Below are 15,492 nucleotides of genomic sequence, written 5' to 3'. Positions count from 1 at the left end.
CTACTTAAGTATTTTCTTCTAATCGACTGGATAGTAAATTAAGTGCAGGATTGACATCTCAAATTGTAGTCATAATTAATCTGACATTCTCTTATGTTGTGTACTTCTCCCCATATTGCCCAAACACTTGATCATGTATAAATCATCTCTTAGTTTGTATCCTGTAAATGATTCAGTGGCTCATAGCTTCATCTCACAGGTTTCACCAGAGCACTGGAGGAGGAGAGGATTAAGTATGTGGTGTAAGGTGGTGTGTTTGATCTGGAGAGCAACAGTCCAGTCTCGAATATTAATTTTTTTTACTAATTGAATAGCTCAAAATGGTTGTCGTACATATTAAAAGAATACTTCACCTCACCTCCAAAATATTCATTTGTGAAGTAGTGAGCGTGTGACTGGATAAATTACAATTTTAATAAATAGTTTTGCTGTTGTTAAACACGGCCCCCATTAACTTCAATTCATCAAGACTTTTCTCAGTTTTTTTATTTTTGGTGTAAGAAACACCCTTATCGGATCCATGGTGAGGAAAAACTAAGAAGGGCTCTTGTGCATAATTGTTGAATTTCCACTTCTGTCACACTCTAATACAAAAACGGCAAATGCTAGATTTTTGAGGAAGTAGAAGCCATTTCCTGGTTAGTCAAGCAGCAGTGTGTATGATAAGAAGAGGAAGGGGGTGTTCCTCATCTTATCACCAGTGCCCAGAAAAACATAAGTTTGTCCACCACACACTCCACCTCTCCCTTCCTACAGCACTCCCTCTTCCATCTCACTGCCCTCCTGGCCTCTGTCTCGTGGGCCCTCTGCAGCTGTATTTTAATCTTACAGCACCATTACTCAGGATGGACTCCAGACCCCCTAACCTGCTGCTGCTGCTTCTCACCTGCCTCCTACACTTCTGTAAGGACCCACTGTTGTGCTGCTTAGAGGATAAAGGATGTTATCCCGGTTAAACCTAATCTCCTGATTCTCACTTCTGTTTTTTCTTTCTTGTTCTCTGCTTTTCTCCAAACACAGGGCAGTATGCCAGAGGACAGTCATGTAAGTAGAACTACATTATGCTGTATTTTTAAACCTTGTTTAATAATTGGTCTAGGCGGGTGTAGTTTCTCCAGCGTTGAGACAGTTTCAGGTTATCCAGTCCTTGCTGTATTAGACAAGAAAGCTATTTTTACCTCGCACAGTTATTTTTTGCAGAAAATGGGCATTGTAGCATGCACTCATGGCCTCCTTGATTTTTTCAAGTCTTTGGTGAAATCTATTGAAGCTATTTTTAGTTGTCACAGGTGAAGCTGAGTTTCAAATCAGTATGAGTTTGAATGAACCTCCCAAAATTTGAATAGCTTTCAAACAGCATGTATTTAAATGTAAATGCCTATTTCTTCTTGTTTTCTTCTTGTGTCAGTGTTTATCTGAAGCTCCTAGCTAGATGGCTTTGAAGGCAGGCAGTGTCTTAACGGAATAATTGGACATTTTGGGAAATGCACACTTCCTGCCGAGAGTTAAATGAACAGATTGATACCACTCTGATGTGTGTCCGCTCAATACAAGACTACAGCCAGCAGGCGGTTAGCTCAACTTAGCATGAAGACTGGAAAGAGATGGAAACAGCTGGCTGGTGTCAAGGTTCAAAGGTAACTAAATCTGCCTACCAGCACCTCTTAAAGCTCACTAGTTTACCTGAAGTCTTGTTGTTAGTGTAAAGTAGCAGACACTGCTCCTGGTTAAGAAATAGTCTGGCACACAACCCCTGTAAAATAGCGAATAATCGTTTTTTATAGTTATATGCAAAATGTAGGACTAAAGTATTAGTTGGTGAGCTTTAGAGGTGCTAGCAGATTGATTGTGTTACCTTTAGATAGAACCAGACTCGTCTTTGTGCTAAGCTACACTAACCAGCTAATGGTTGTAGCTTCATATTTAGCAAACAGAGTGGTATCAATCTTCTCAATGAACCTTTGGCAAGAAAACAAATAACTGTATTTCTAAAAATGTTTGAACAGTTCTTTTAAATTTGCAGTACCTTCATGTATTCTTTGACTAAATAATTTAAATTGCACGGTCTACAGCTTTTTTTCCAGAGCTTTGAATGAACTCTCTCTACATATGTACTACTTCTACAGCGACTGAGTTAGCAAAGCAATTTACTGCCTCAGTTGCTCTACATCACTGAGCCCAAACTAACAGCAGCACTTTGAGGTTGTGGACTAAGTGATTGTTTCGTGGCTGTTGAGGCAGGTTACACCGTGCTTTTGTTGCTGAGGGAGAGCAGAAGCTGGGATAAATCAACACAGCTCTCCCACGGGGGCGCAGAGGGTCAGACGCTGTTTGTTGTAGCTTTTTCCTTCCTTCAGCAGCTCCTGCTTACTGTCTAGACGGCTGGAGGCCAGGGAGCGCCTTCCTTCAGACTTCACCTTTATTGTGCAGAGAATAATAGACCCTGACTGTTGTATTGTATAATCATCAGTCCCTAATGTTGCGTTCACATAAACGAGACATGCAATCCTAATTATTTATTTCTTGTGCATGTTTGTGTGTCTGTATGTGTGTGTGTGTGTGTGTGTGTGTGTGTGTGTGTGTGTGTGTGTGTGTGTGTGTGTGTGTGTGTGTGTGTGTGTGTGTGTATGACATTCGGACTCACAGCATACACTATAGATACCGTTGGCCTTATGATCCTACCCAACAGCACAGTTCTGAGCGGGACACCTGTGATTCTACGCTGCGAGGTCAAAGTCAGTCATGACAACATCCCTCACCTGACACACACTTTCCAGCTCACACGGGACGACGTTCTCATCGACTCCTCTACCACCGGAAAAGACTTAATCGATTATGAACTCAACCCGGCCCGGGCAGCTGATTCTGGAAGTTATGAGTGTCGCGTCACAGTCAAAGACAAGAGCAAAGCCAGCTACAGCCAAAAACTCAACGTCACAGGTAGATATATATATATATATATATATATACACTCCAGGGATTATTTGTTTTTAGTTGGTAAGATTAGTTTGTTGTTATTGCTTGTGTCTGACATGGCTAGTATAACATGAACAATGTTACAATATATCTGAAATGTGTCCCTATTTGGGGAAAAGTTAACACAATCTAGTTGGACATAACCAGTGGTATTTTGTTTCCCAATTGATGAATAATTGACAATATTGCCACCAATTTTCCACAGCATGACAGAACGCTTTAGACTCATTTTCTGCCTTCTGCAGTATAAATAAGCATTTTCACACACCTAAAACGTTATTGAGTTAAATATCTATTACAGTGAACTATTCTGGCCGCGTTATTGTTTTGTAAATGTTAGGCCTCGAAAAATGCCATAATTGTCAAAATATGTCCTTGGTGTTGTGTTCAGGTAATCTTCCATTTTAGACATTTGGTGGGAAGCAGCTGAAAAGCACAAACAATTAGCAAACATGTTGTATTGTAGATGCTGTAAAAATAATAACGTGAGTTTTGTATTTTCTTGCGTCACAACTGCTGGCATTAAAATTCTAGATGTTAGAATTTCTTTTAAAAGTCCAGTGTGAATGATTTAGGGGGAACTATTAGCAGAAATTGAATATAATATTCATAACTATGTTTTCATGAGTCACCTGAAACTAAGACCTTTGCAGTCACTGGACCATGTTGTTACATTTTAAGAAACTTTTTGACTTTGAGAGAACTTTTGAAATTATTATGAGGAATTTAAATACACACACGTTTTTAGTTCATTCTCATTGTTAGTGGTAATTTGAGAAAGTTCTGGCAATACCAACTTTTCTCACACCTCATACCCAGGCAGCTCATACTATTAAATCTGAACAAACAACATCAGCATATAGAGTAATTGCTTTACTTTCAACTGTTCTATTGGGTCTTCCTCTCCCCAGGCCTGCAGACCCCCATTCTGTATTTGAATAAGACTACACCCTATGAGAGTGAGGAGTTCATCGCCACCTGCAGTGCTCCGGAGGAGAAAGGATCCCTCAACTTCCGTTTTTTCCAGAGATTTAGAAACGGAGACTCTCTAAAGATAAAGCAGCCAGCGCCCACTGGGAACTCGTCAGAGACCACTCTGGTCCTGAGGAGCATTGGAGACAGCCACCTGTACTGTGACTATGAAGTCAATTTGGTCTCTGGGGCCAGACGCTCCAAAAGCAGCAAAGAGATTCAAGTAGTAGTCAAAGGTGATTAGTGCAAGAGCTGTTATGTCTCCAAGCAAAGATCAGATGTGCGATTGACTCTCTTAAATTGTGTCTTGCAGGACTTCACATTTCCCCGATCATGAATGTGCTGCCCGCCACGGAAGTCTATGAGGGTGTGATCATAGAGGTGGTCTGTAAAGTGGTGAATCCACCGAAGAACATTGAAGTATTCCTGACGAGGGACAGGAGGATCCTAAAGCAAGCCCCCGTCAGCCTCAGTTATCTATTCACCGCACAAGAAGGCGACTCTGGGGAGCTCGTGTGCAAGGCAGAGTCGGGCAATGTGCAGAAAGAAACCTATAAAACGATCACAGTCAAAGGCAAGAACTGATTAACTCTATGTTGTGAAATGTCTAATACGACATTAAGTTTTATGTATACCACATATGCATCGCTGTATAATGCTTGATTATATTTTTGCTGTCCCACTTTAACAGAGCTGTTTTCAAAGCCACGACTGACAGTGAATCCCATGGACATATTTGAGGGAGACCGCTTCAAACTGACCTGCTCTGTCTCCATTTATGTTCCCGAGAGCATCAGCAACGATAGCATTAAATTCTCCATCTACAAAGATAACGTCAAACTCCCCTGTGCAGATACATATATCACTAAGGCACACCCTTCTAAAAATGGAAACTACACCTGCAAAGCCCAGGCTGCTTCTGTTACTCACAGCTTTGTAAAAGAGAGCCAAAAAGTTGTTGTGAAAGCGAAAGGTGAGTTATGAAATGCATAAACTCGAGCATGCTGCTGGTTTTGGGTTAGAGGTGGCAGATATTTTAATACAGTGTGCGGATCCTTCGATTTGTTTTGATCCAGCAGCTATAAAAGTTTTTGGGATATGCGTACCCTAGAACCTGTTCTTCTTTGATAAGAACATTTTGTAGGTGAAATAATAAAAAAAGTTGTAGTATTATTGCTAATATTAGTAATATTATTATTATTATTATTATTATTATGTTTTTTAAGTATTTAATGTATTGTTGTAATTATTGTTGTTTTCCTTTTGACATTATGTTTTTTTTTTTTTTTGTGATAACATTTGTATTGATGTTAATACACAACATGTACAACCAAGAAAATAACTTAAAGTACATAAGAGAAAGAAAAATGAGATACAGCAATTGCTTGCAAAATATACAAAGACATTATGTTTTTTATATATTAAAACATTTCAAACGAAAGTGAGCATGCTGACATTAGCGTTCATAGCTCTAAGTACCGCCTCACAGAGCTTCTGGCACGGCTGTACATTCTTGTTTATCTGTGTCGTGTTCTTCTCTGTTGCACTGACTAACAAGCTATTTATCTTATCCCCAGTTCCTGTTTCAAAACCCATGCTGAGTGTGGTGGGGGGTACGCTGGTCTTGGGAAAGCGCTTCCAGCTGCTCTGTCACAGCGACAATGGCACCCTGCCCATCGTCTACACCCTGCACACCCCTGAAAGGCGGAATGAGGTCATCGTGGTGAGCAAGCCCGGGGAACGAGCCATCTTTAACTCCTCAGCCATCTACAAGACTTCAGACTTAAATGGCTTCCTGTGCCACGTGAAAAACAGTCAAAACAGAGCTCCCATGACAGGATTAGGGCAGCAGCTGCTTCGTTCAATCATCATAGGTGTGTTAGATGACGACTTATTGAAACTAATTGATGGGTAACATGGTGAGCTGCAGGTCTAACCTTACATTTTACCACATGCAGAGCCTGTGTCTAAACCAGTGCTGACCATGCTGCCCGGCGCGGGGGGCATCTCCGAGGGGCAGGACGTGACTCTCGTCTGTTCTGTTCAGAGAGGCACTCTTCCAATCAGCTTCACGTGGTACCACACTGACACAGAGGCAGCTCTCGCCTTCCAGACCGCCAATGAACTGGAAGGATCCTACAGCATCAGAAATGTCAGAGGGGAGCACCGAGGGGGATACTACTGTGTGAGCACAAACCTGGTCAACGAAACCAAACAAAGCCACACTGTCATGATCGGAGGTGTGATTTATCTTCAGTTAATAGCAGAGATGATGGTCACGGGTGTGTTTCTTGAATGTCTATCTTTGTGAGGGCCAATGTGAATAGGAGTTTTTCACCCGGCACGATTACATACAAAGTCAATTCAAACGCAAATGACATGTTGAGTTTGACAAGCTTCTCAGTTATTATTTGGAAACATGAAATATTATGAGTTTCATAAAGATATTTCATAAATAATTTATAAGAATACTCACAGACCAACTATAAATAATTAAATCATAATGACTTTGAAGTATAGACCCACAAATATTATTAAATAAAATAATAAATACTTAGGTAATTTAAAGTATGTGCTGAAATGAAAACACTCATCTCTGTGTGGACCAGGAAATGAAATGATTACATATATGCATACCCAGATGTGAAAGGTTATAACTACGTTATGCAGAAATGTCTGAGCTTCTCTGGGAACATTTTGAATGCTGTGTTTTATAATAAAATTATAATTTTTACCCATCCATATATTTCATTTGAATATATTCTGCAGTGAAGATGGCCGGCTGGAAGAAAGGTCTCATCGCTGTGATCATCTTCTTCGTCCTGCTCATACTGGCATTGATCCTCATTGTGGCCTTTAAAAGACGTCTGCTTCTATTCAAGAGGAAAAGAACTGGTGAGCTGTCAGTGTAAGTAATATTGCTCATGTTCTTATCAAAAATCTGTGTTTCGAAGGTGAAGACATTTGAGTACCGAGAGTAGGAGGTATGGTGACGCCCATACAGTTTCCTGTTTTAAAAAGCTGATTGTGTTTTGTGTCCACTTCTTCTCAGGAAGTCAGCCAGCACCAAAGCGGAGCGGCTGAGCCTCACCCAGGCAGAGGTCAATGAGGCGGCTAATGGTAAAGTTTGCTGATACAAATACTGAGCTACAAGTTGTTCTTAGGAACAAAATATGATTTAGTAAATTAATTTTCAAATGTTTTCTTTGTTTGCTTTTCTTTTTAAAGCATGAAAGTAGTGTTGTAGATTGTACTGATTCAACAACTGAGACTGGTGCTGTTTTGTGTCTGTATAGTCACTCCAGGCATGATAGGAAAGAGTGTTTGGAGTGAACATGCATCAGGCTCTGGTGAGTGTGTAGACAGTTTGTAACGCTTTTTTCAACAAATCCCATGAATAGAGCAAAATGTGTAAGTCTGTCTTTCAATAATTCCTGACTTCCACTCTGTGTCACTGCAGTTTTTAGCATTTACACATTTGGTGCATTAGTGAGTTTTTACAGCTGCAGGACGATGTATGTGGGATTTAGGCTGCATTCACACCAAATCAGGTGTTGTGACGATTAGCGCATGGTTATGCGGCAGTGGGGGTTTATCACATTAATGGCCTGTTTGTCTGACGGAGCACAAGTAGAAGTACTAACCAGAAATCCCAACTTTGAGAGCGGTACAATGACAAGTGATTGCACGACGATTAATGTCTTTGTACTCCCTCATGGGAGGGTTTCAGCTCATCGCAGCAGCAATCTGTCTCTCTTCCATCTTCACAGTTGCTCTGTAAACAGCAGTCAAATGTTATAATGCACGGTAAACAAAGTTCTTCTTTCTCCAAAAGTATTTTGCTTAAGTCAAAGTGTCAGTATTTATTATAGCCTAACAAAGGGACATGTCACCTAGTGCAACAGTGTGTAATAGTAGACAACATTTAAGCTATATCAGATTTTGACCAAGTAGACAATACATAAAATAAAGTACATACTTATTTATTTGATAGGGACAGTGCACAGCTGTTAGCTGTACATGAGAGAATAACATCTCTGTTAAGAGACACTCGCATTTACACACACTTACACAAGAACAGACTGCCCAGCACCTCGAATACACACATCCCACACCTTTGGATCGAACCTTTGCTTTTCCTTTTACACTGTACCCAGTGCATGTTTTTGCCCTGTAGTTTTAATCACCCAATGTGTTAAGATCTGACCTTTCCTGTCCTGTTTGCGGAAGAAGAAAAAAACGAAAATAAAATTAACATTGTCAGAAAGAAAAGAGAAAGAAAGAAAAATATAGAATATCACCAGCATCATCCTTTAAATATTACCTAATTTGACTGCTATATTGTTTCATTTAAATGAATATGAAATGCTATAAAGGTTGACCTTCAGCTTGCTACTGTATTGTACTGCAGAGTCTGAAGACCAGAGTAGTGTGACCGCTCCAGAAAAGCCGCCAGAACCTCAATACACTGAGGTGCAGACCAGACAGGCAGACCCTACCAGAGGTGAGACTGCCTCTGAATTGTATTATTATTACTGTAATAACTTTGAACACTGTCAAAAAAATCAATTACGTATTTGTTGTTGACAGAGCCAGTGAAAAAGGGCACAGACACGGTGTACAGCGAAGTGCGGAACTCCAAGCAAGGTACGACTAGCATCCTGTTCAAATCCCACTGATGTTATGCGGTGAGAGAAATTAGGCCACTGGCTGACGTTTAAAAGAGAAAAGCGCCAGGAAACAGGATCAGCTCCAACTGTAAACATTTGCATTGTTCGTAAAAGAATGTCCCATTAAAACAGAAGGCCTAGTCTCCAGGTGTCCACTTCCTGCTTTCGTCAAAGAGCTTCCTGTTATAACAATAAGAGCCAAACAATGTGTACATCCGTTAAAACTAAGTGAGAAACCTGCTCCATTGTTTCATATTCATGGGGAAACTCTCATCCATTGTTCGGTCATTGGCTCCTAATAACTCTTAAATGTTTGAATGTCAGCTGTAGTGATACAAACACAGATTCAGCAAAAGTAAAGGGAAACAACGTAATAGACTTGTTTTTTGCTCTATTTGCTCTAAGATGAGACTTGCTTGTAGATAAAGACCGTAAATGTTAGTGTGAATGTCTGCCACATGATAAGATCACAGTTTCCTGGGATGTTGGAGCTGTTCATGGGAGTGCTGATGACTATACAAGCCCTCCTTTAATCCTTGGTCTCCTTTTGTTTCCTGTGCTTCTCCTCTGCATTTGTTTTTGCAGGTGCTCCAGAGCAGGCCGATGGTGTAAGTGCAAACACACACATCACACGTACAGTGCATGCACACACTACGAATAGGCAGCTGCACACTCATAAATCTGTCTTTGCTCAGAGAAACCTCCAGAGTCAGTTTCTATTGTTTGTAGACAAGTAACCACGTAGCATGTGAATGTTATATCCAAATTAAAACACTCGCTAATGCTTTATTTTACGGCTATGTACATTTTTGATCATTTAATAATATGTACATAAGTCTCCTGGATATAACTATGCAATTTGGCACAAATTATGTTCAATTGTTCCACTCCAATTACTTAATTCAGTGAATGAAGTGGATAATCAATCAGTCAGTGCACAGTAGGTCAACTGAACATTTAAAAATGCGTCTACAGAGAAACATACAGTTGCACATGTATGAAGGGTAACGTTTCCTATAGTTGATGAATTATTATACATTTCTTTTTCCAAGGTAATTCCTCTGGAAATCAACAACTGCTTTTAAACTCATCTACCTAAAATAACAACTTTCTCACAACGTTGGCTTGTTTTAGCCATGCTCGCCACGTTCCTCTTGTGATAACATTGTCAGTCGGACACAGAGTTTCCAGATGTGCGATAATTATCGTATTTGCACGATCATTTTCCACCTGGCAATGATTCACCACATGGGTCCAGATTGAAATATTGAAAAATATCTGCAACGATTAGATGGACTGCAGTGACATTTTGTACATTCATTGTGGACAATCCCACTGTGACGGTGATCCCCTCACTTTTCCTCTAGTCTAGTGCCACCATGAGGTTGACATTTGTGGCATTTGTTCTATTGAATGGATTGCCATGACATTTTGTACACACAAGCATTGTCCTCCCCTTGTTTCCCTATAGTTCAAACTAATTACATAATTTTTTTTCCACTAAAATAACTAGAAATGGTTATGACATTTTCAGGAAATAACAGATTTGTAAAATAAAGTGTTATGATTATGGACAGCTCTGCACTGTTCTTGATTATCTGCATATTCTCATTGATTTGTTTATTTCTGTTCAAGACGAGCGAGTTGACATACAAATACAAACAAACACAATCAGTGCAGTGATGCAGCCCCTATTGTTTCTCCACATAATCCTCACACCTCATTGTTTGGTCCCTCGTCACAGGGGTCAGTGGAGTACGCACAGCTGAATCATGATACGGATCACCACAGTGACCGCGGTAACCATGGTGACCACCACAGTGTCCAGGATGACCACTTAGATGAGATTGACGACGACAGTGTTCACATCAACACCGCTGACCTCGGGGAAGGAAAACACGAACCGATGCCAGACTGTTAACTGACCAACAAGAATATTTATTCTTTTATTTATCCGGCTCGTTAATGCAGCTGGAGACTTTTATTCTGAAAGACCTTAAACAGCTCTAAGCATTTATGTACTTTTTGTGTTTTTGTAACACTTTGTAAGAAACATCATATGCTGTAAATTCACTTGCTTTGTCTTTGAAGGGCAAATAAAATGTTTTTGTGAAGTGTCCTTCTCTAGTCGTTGTCTTTCCAGAACACAGAGAGGATGTGTGTTGTGGCCGCAAAGGAAAAGACTTTCAAGTCTGTATCCTTCCACTGGTGACAGTGGAGACAGAATATGAATAGAAAGAGTTGTCTTTGAAGTGAGCAGGGTAGTGATACTACATTCATCGGCTGTGTGAGAATCAGTGCTTTCTGTTGAAACCGCTAGAGGACAGACTTCAGGCCGCGCTGCGTGGAAACTTAGTGCCATCTGGCTGTGATCTCGCTCACTGCCAGGAGGGCTTTCACTGTTTGTCCCAGCATCAACTTCATCACAGATATCACTTTCATTTTCCATTATCTAAGCTTTAATTGAGTGATATAACATGAACTGATTCAAGGTCCCCTACACCAGAAATGTTTCGCAGAAAAATCTCTTGCTAAACTCAACGCAGCAGAGGATGATAATGCACATTAATAATTGGCATGAACTCAGACTTTAAGTGACACTTTACATCCAACTCTTAGCTCAGAACATAATGTGAGTTTGTGTTGCTCCGACCTCCTCTCAGACACACTCTGAACCGTCTCCCAACACCAATCACAGACAGAAATGCACTTGATCCCACAATCTAAAAACATTCATTAAAATAAGGAACATTTACTTTAACAAGTTCAACTCTGTAACTTCAGATTTTAAAGAGCTTAATAACCTTTCAAAACTAAAAAGCTCAGAGGAGAAGGAGACGATGCAGATCTTGTTTCCCAATATGTATCAACATGACACAACCTGAAGGACAGGTTCACATTATGAATAACCTAGACACACACACACACACACACACACACACACACACGCATTCATGCATGCATATGTTAAACTTTATATACAGTACATCATTAATATAGATCAACATTAATATTGTGTTCATATTACTAGTTATTCTGTACTTTTCCTTTGTATTAAATGTAACAACTTGGCCTGCGTGTTAGAGTTATATGTTAAAGTCGGTCGGATGGGACTAAAATAGCTGTTGGTCTCTTTTTTTAGATTAATTGAATAATTTAACCTATAAAATGTTTGAAAATAGTAAATACAAAATCAAATAAAATGCCACAATTCCCCAAAGCCCAGGATGACTTCTTCAAATTGTTTGACTTTAATTTTCTATTGAATGACTGCTTCTGCGCTGGTGTTAGATTATCATGAATATAACATTTTGTCTGAGGCGACCTTTCCTGAAGGATCCCTTATTTATTCAGTTATTTCTGAGTGAGAGCAAAGCATTACAATGTTTCTTTCTTCATGTCTTCATTTAGACTTACTTTACATAATTGTTTGTTTTACTTGTATATGACTTTCCAAAATTCTCTGACCTCTTTCAAAGACCTGTGGGTGACATTTTGCACCTGTCAGCAGGTGAACTGGGGCAAGAGGAGTAAATTACAAAGGTGCTGCACTGGATCTGAATTTGAAGGCGTACATACATCGGGTTCACTCAGTTCACGGCAACTGCTGTCGACAGTCTGGATTATGAGGATTTGAGTTTTGACAGGAAGGTCTTAGGAACCCTGAACAGGCGATCAAATCCATGTGGGAATCTGTAAAACCTGACACCACCGCTAACACCAACAGCCTGCCACGACTCACGCGCTTTCATCTCCATTCTTAGCACCGACAAACGTATTGACTGTTCATCTTCATTATCTGCCTGCCTGCTCCATATGCTTGAGTGTGTGTTATGCCAGTTGACAGAACTGTGTGATCTCCCCTCCTCCTCCACCTCTAAGCTTTGTTCAACGCTGTGCTTCACGAAAGAGAGCACAATATGGGACAGCGGTGTGATACAATATTTCCTGGGTTTGCTCCCTTCCCTCATGCCCCCCAAAGCTCTCACATGCAGAATGATATTTGGGCTTCTCGGCCTCTGTGTTTTCCTCGGAGGCATCTATGAATGGCTGTGACTTCAGCCCTGAGGTGCCAAAAATGAAAACTCACCCCTGCTGTGAGGATAGCACCACATCTTAGACGACTCATGGTTTATTAATCATATCACTTAACCAGGAGTCTGCGCTTGACAGGAGGGAACAGAATGAGCTCTAGAGATCAACTGATAGTGTTACATGAACATCAGGACAGTAACTTAGACACTATCAGAGTTGTTAGAAATAGGCTGCTGGAGTATAATTACACAGTGGGCAGTGAAAACATAGCCTCAACTTGCTTTATTTTTGGATGCAATTGACAAAAAGACAAAACCACAAAGTTATATAACACTAGTTTTAACCCGTGTGTTTGCAACAGCAACAAAACTGTGTGAGAGACATGCCGGGGAGAGTGCTTTGAGTGCATTCTAGTTTCAGATACCGAACACTTTGCCCAAGGATGGTGCCGTTCTGCCTTCAGATCATAACTGTCTGTCAGGCGGGGAAGATGGTGGATTTACTACCGTTCCCAAAGCTTTCTGTGTGAGGTCATGTACCCGACATACCTTTTAAAGTTCCTGTTACAAGTAGGCACCCACCACCAGAGTAGTACTGTCACATGATGATGCTAATGCAACAACTGTGAGCTGAATACTTTCTCTTTAAATGTTATTTTAATTGATTTTTTTTACACTGACATTTCATATACGAGGGTTTAAAGTACATTTGTGCTATTCCATATGATTTATAATGAGGAACCTCTAAATATAATCATTTGTACAGACACACTAACAGGTTCAAACATCCACCATGAAGGCACGTTAGGACAAAACACATGGCTGTTCCAATATGTAAATAAGTATAATTTCTTAAACTGACCTCCAAATATAAATATAACATTTAATTTAAATCATAGACTGCAGTGGTGGCAAATTGTCACAAAATATCTTGTGAAGGTACTTTTTCCAGTTCTTCATTAATTATGTTAACCTTATCTTATCCAATACTACCGCAAAATGTTTTTCTTTTTTTTAGATTTGGATGGGACAGTAAATTACTTACTATCTAAGTCCGTCTGAAGTGTCCATTTTGCCTGTCTCTGTGCTTATTGTTTTGTCACTATTTGTTGGCAAAAATGTCATCAAATGTGGTCAGTTTTTGTTGAGGAAGTTACATTTTCTGGCCATAAAAAAAAGGATTTTCCAAAGACCAGGCGGCCCTGAAGCAGCTGCTTATATCTCTTAATGTGAAGGGCCGGCTCTGCTTATGGTGCCTCTCGTGTGGTAACTACAGGGGCTTGGTTTTGTACTGTAAAAGTGATAGATGATGTGTTTTACAGGCCCAGCAGAGGACTCCGCTCTTTATTACTGCACATACGCTGTTCGTGTGCCCGCCACGAAACCCGATCCAGCTCCTCCCATATCTGGAGCACCACTCCTGAACCGCCATTGGCTGCTCTGCTAAAATTAGCATATTGACCCCCGTGAAATGCATTCTGGGAATATCCTGTCTTTACTTGGCCTTATGGGGCCAGTGCGGTTTGTGGTCTTCAGATGCAGCAATGAGGTCATCGTCTAGACTTCATCTTTCTTGTTCCTGCAGATGAACGTTAGAGATGTTCTCAGCCACTATGTCATTATCTTAAATTAGTCTGGTGTTCACATTATGTCATTCCTAAAATTCTGAAATTGTGCACATATGCTGCACTACTACTCTTGTATTAATACATAATGAAGGTGCAGTACATGTAATACGAGTAAAGCCTGCAGCATCGTCCACATTCCTGTATGTAAGGCTGTGTTCATGAAGAATAGCCATATCATGTCTAACCGACGTTACAGGGCAGTTTGTGATGGCACCAATACTGTTACAAGTAAAAGTCCTACATTCAAAATTATTTGCATCAAAATATACTTACCAAAGTAAAACTACTCATCATGCAGAATGGCCCATGTCAGAATCATAATTATTGATGCATTATTGTTACACTTTTTTAATGTTGCAGTTAGTAAAGGTTTTTTTTGCTGGATATCTTAACCTATAACAATATATCATAATTTATTTGTTGATGTATATTTTGTATCAATAATCTAAATCTGCAAAGTAACTAGTTACTTAAATTCTCAAATAAAACTTTAAAATAAGAATAAATCACATTTAAAGGAAAAGCTCAAGCAATTAATTTTCTGTCAATCAACTAATTGACTTCGACTTTGTATGTTTTGTATTTAAGAATATTAATCTGCAAATGAACCAATAACTAAAGCTCTCAAATGATTGTGGTGCAGTGAAAGTACAACATTTCCCTGTGAGATGTAGTGAAGACAGTAGTACAGTACTGGTTGTACAGCAGTACGTCTTAATTTCCTAATAACTGTAAAGGCAAAACTAATTGTGAAGACAAATGAGTCGAGAAGTGTTCTATTCAATGTTTTATTACAGGCATTTCTTTTCATATTCAATAATAGTATAGTGGGTATATGTGAGGAACGATTACTCTCATCATTATGACGATAACACCACAACCACATGCATTAATTTCCATAGCTACACTAATCAGCAACCCAATCATACATAATGCAACAAGACTAGGAAGTGATAAGAAAAGTGACACTCAAATGTGTTATTAATGTCTTACATAGATAAGTAGTTACATAATCCCAAGCACATTGAATTAATTAAACCTGTTCCTGTAATGACCGGTAAAAACATAACTCAGCCAAAGGCAAACTGGTAATCATTGTTTCTAATTTTCACAATTTATTCCAGAATATTTGCTTTAAACTGTGAACTGGTTGATACATTATGCAAACTATGACCTCGATTCAATGCCAAGCTTTCCAACTAACTTACAATC

The 15,492-nt window shown here is 39.7% G+C and overlaps 1 protein-coding gene across 4 annotated transcripts; it reads left to right on the top strand.

Moving 5' to 3' along the window:
• Positions 1 to 725: 725 nt before the first annotated feature.
• pecam1a (platelet and endothelial cell adhesion molecule 1a) lies at positions 726 to 10,737 on the top strand. Of its 4 annotated transcripts, XM_029438298.1 has the most exons (15): positions 730 to 903; positions 1,021 to 1,044; positions 2,647 to 2,940; positions 3,888 to 4,184; positions 4,262 to 4,522; positions 4,640 to 4,921; positions 5,526 to 5,822; positions 5,907 to 6,188; positions 6,718 to 6,856; positions 7,001 to 7,068; positions 7,245 to 7,298; positions 8,360 to 8,452; positions 8,539 to 8,595; positions 9,204 to 9,226; positions 10,363 to 10,737. In XM_029438298.1, the coding sequence occupies exons 1-15, from the start codon at positions 846 to 848 to the stop codon at positions 10,537 to 10,539; spliced, it is 2,406 nt and encodes an 801-aa protein (XP_029294158.1). In that variant the 5' UTR covers positions 730 to 845; the 3' UTR covers positions 10,540 to 10,737. The 4 variants fall into 4 exon arrangements, 3 of the variants coding, with proteins under 3 accessions (XP_029294161.1, XP_029294158.1, XP_029294159.1); XM_029438299.1 differs by lacking the exon at positions 7,245 to 7,298; XR_003832706.1 differs by lacking the exons at positions 8,539 to 8,595; positions 9,204 to 9,226; positions 10,363 to 10,737 and having other exon boundaries at positions 726 to 903; positions 7,005 to 7,068; positions 8,360 to 8,447.
• Positions 10,738 to 15,492: the final 4,755 nt, after the last annotated feature.

This window comes from Cottoperca gobio, chromosome 8 (assembly GCF_900634415.1).
Source record: "Cottoperca gobio chromosome 8, fCotGob3.1, whole genome shotgun sequence".
In the NCBI taxonomy this organism is placed as follows: Eukaryota; Metazoa; Chordata; class Actinopteri; order Perciformes; family Bovichtidae; genus Cottoperca; species Cottoperca gobio.
This window is presented reverse-complemented; position numbering and strand designations above follow the sequence as displayed.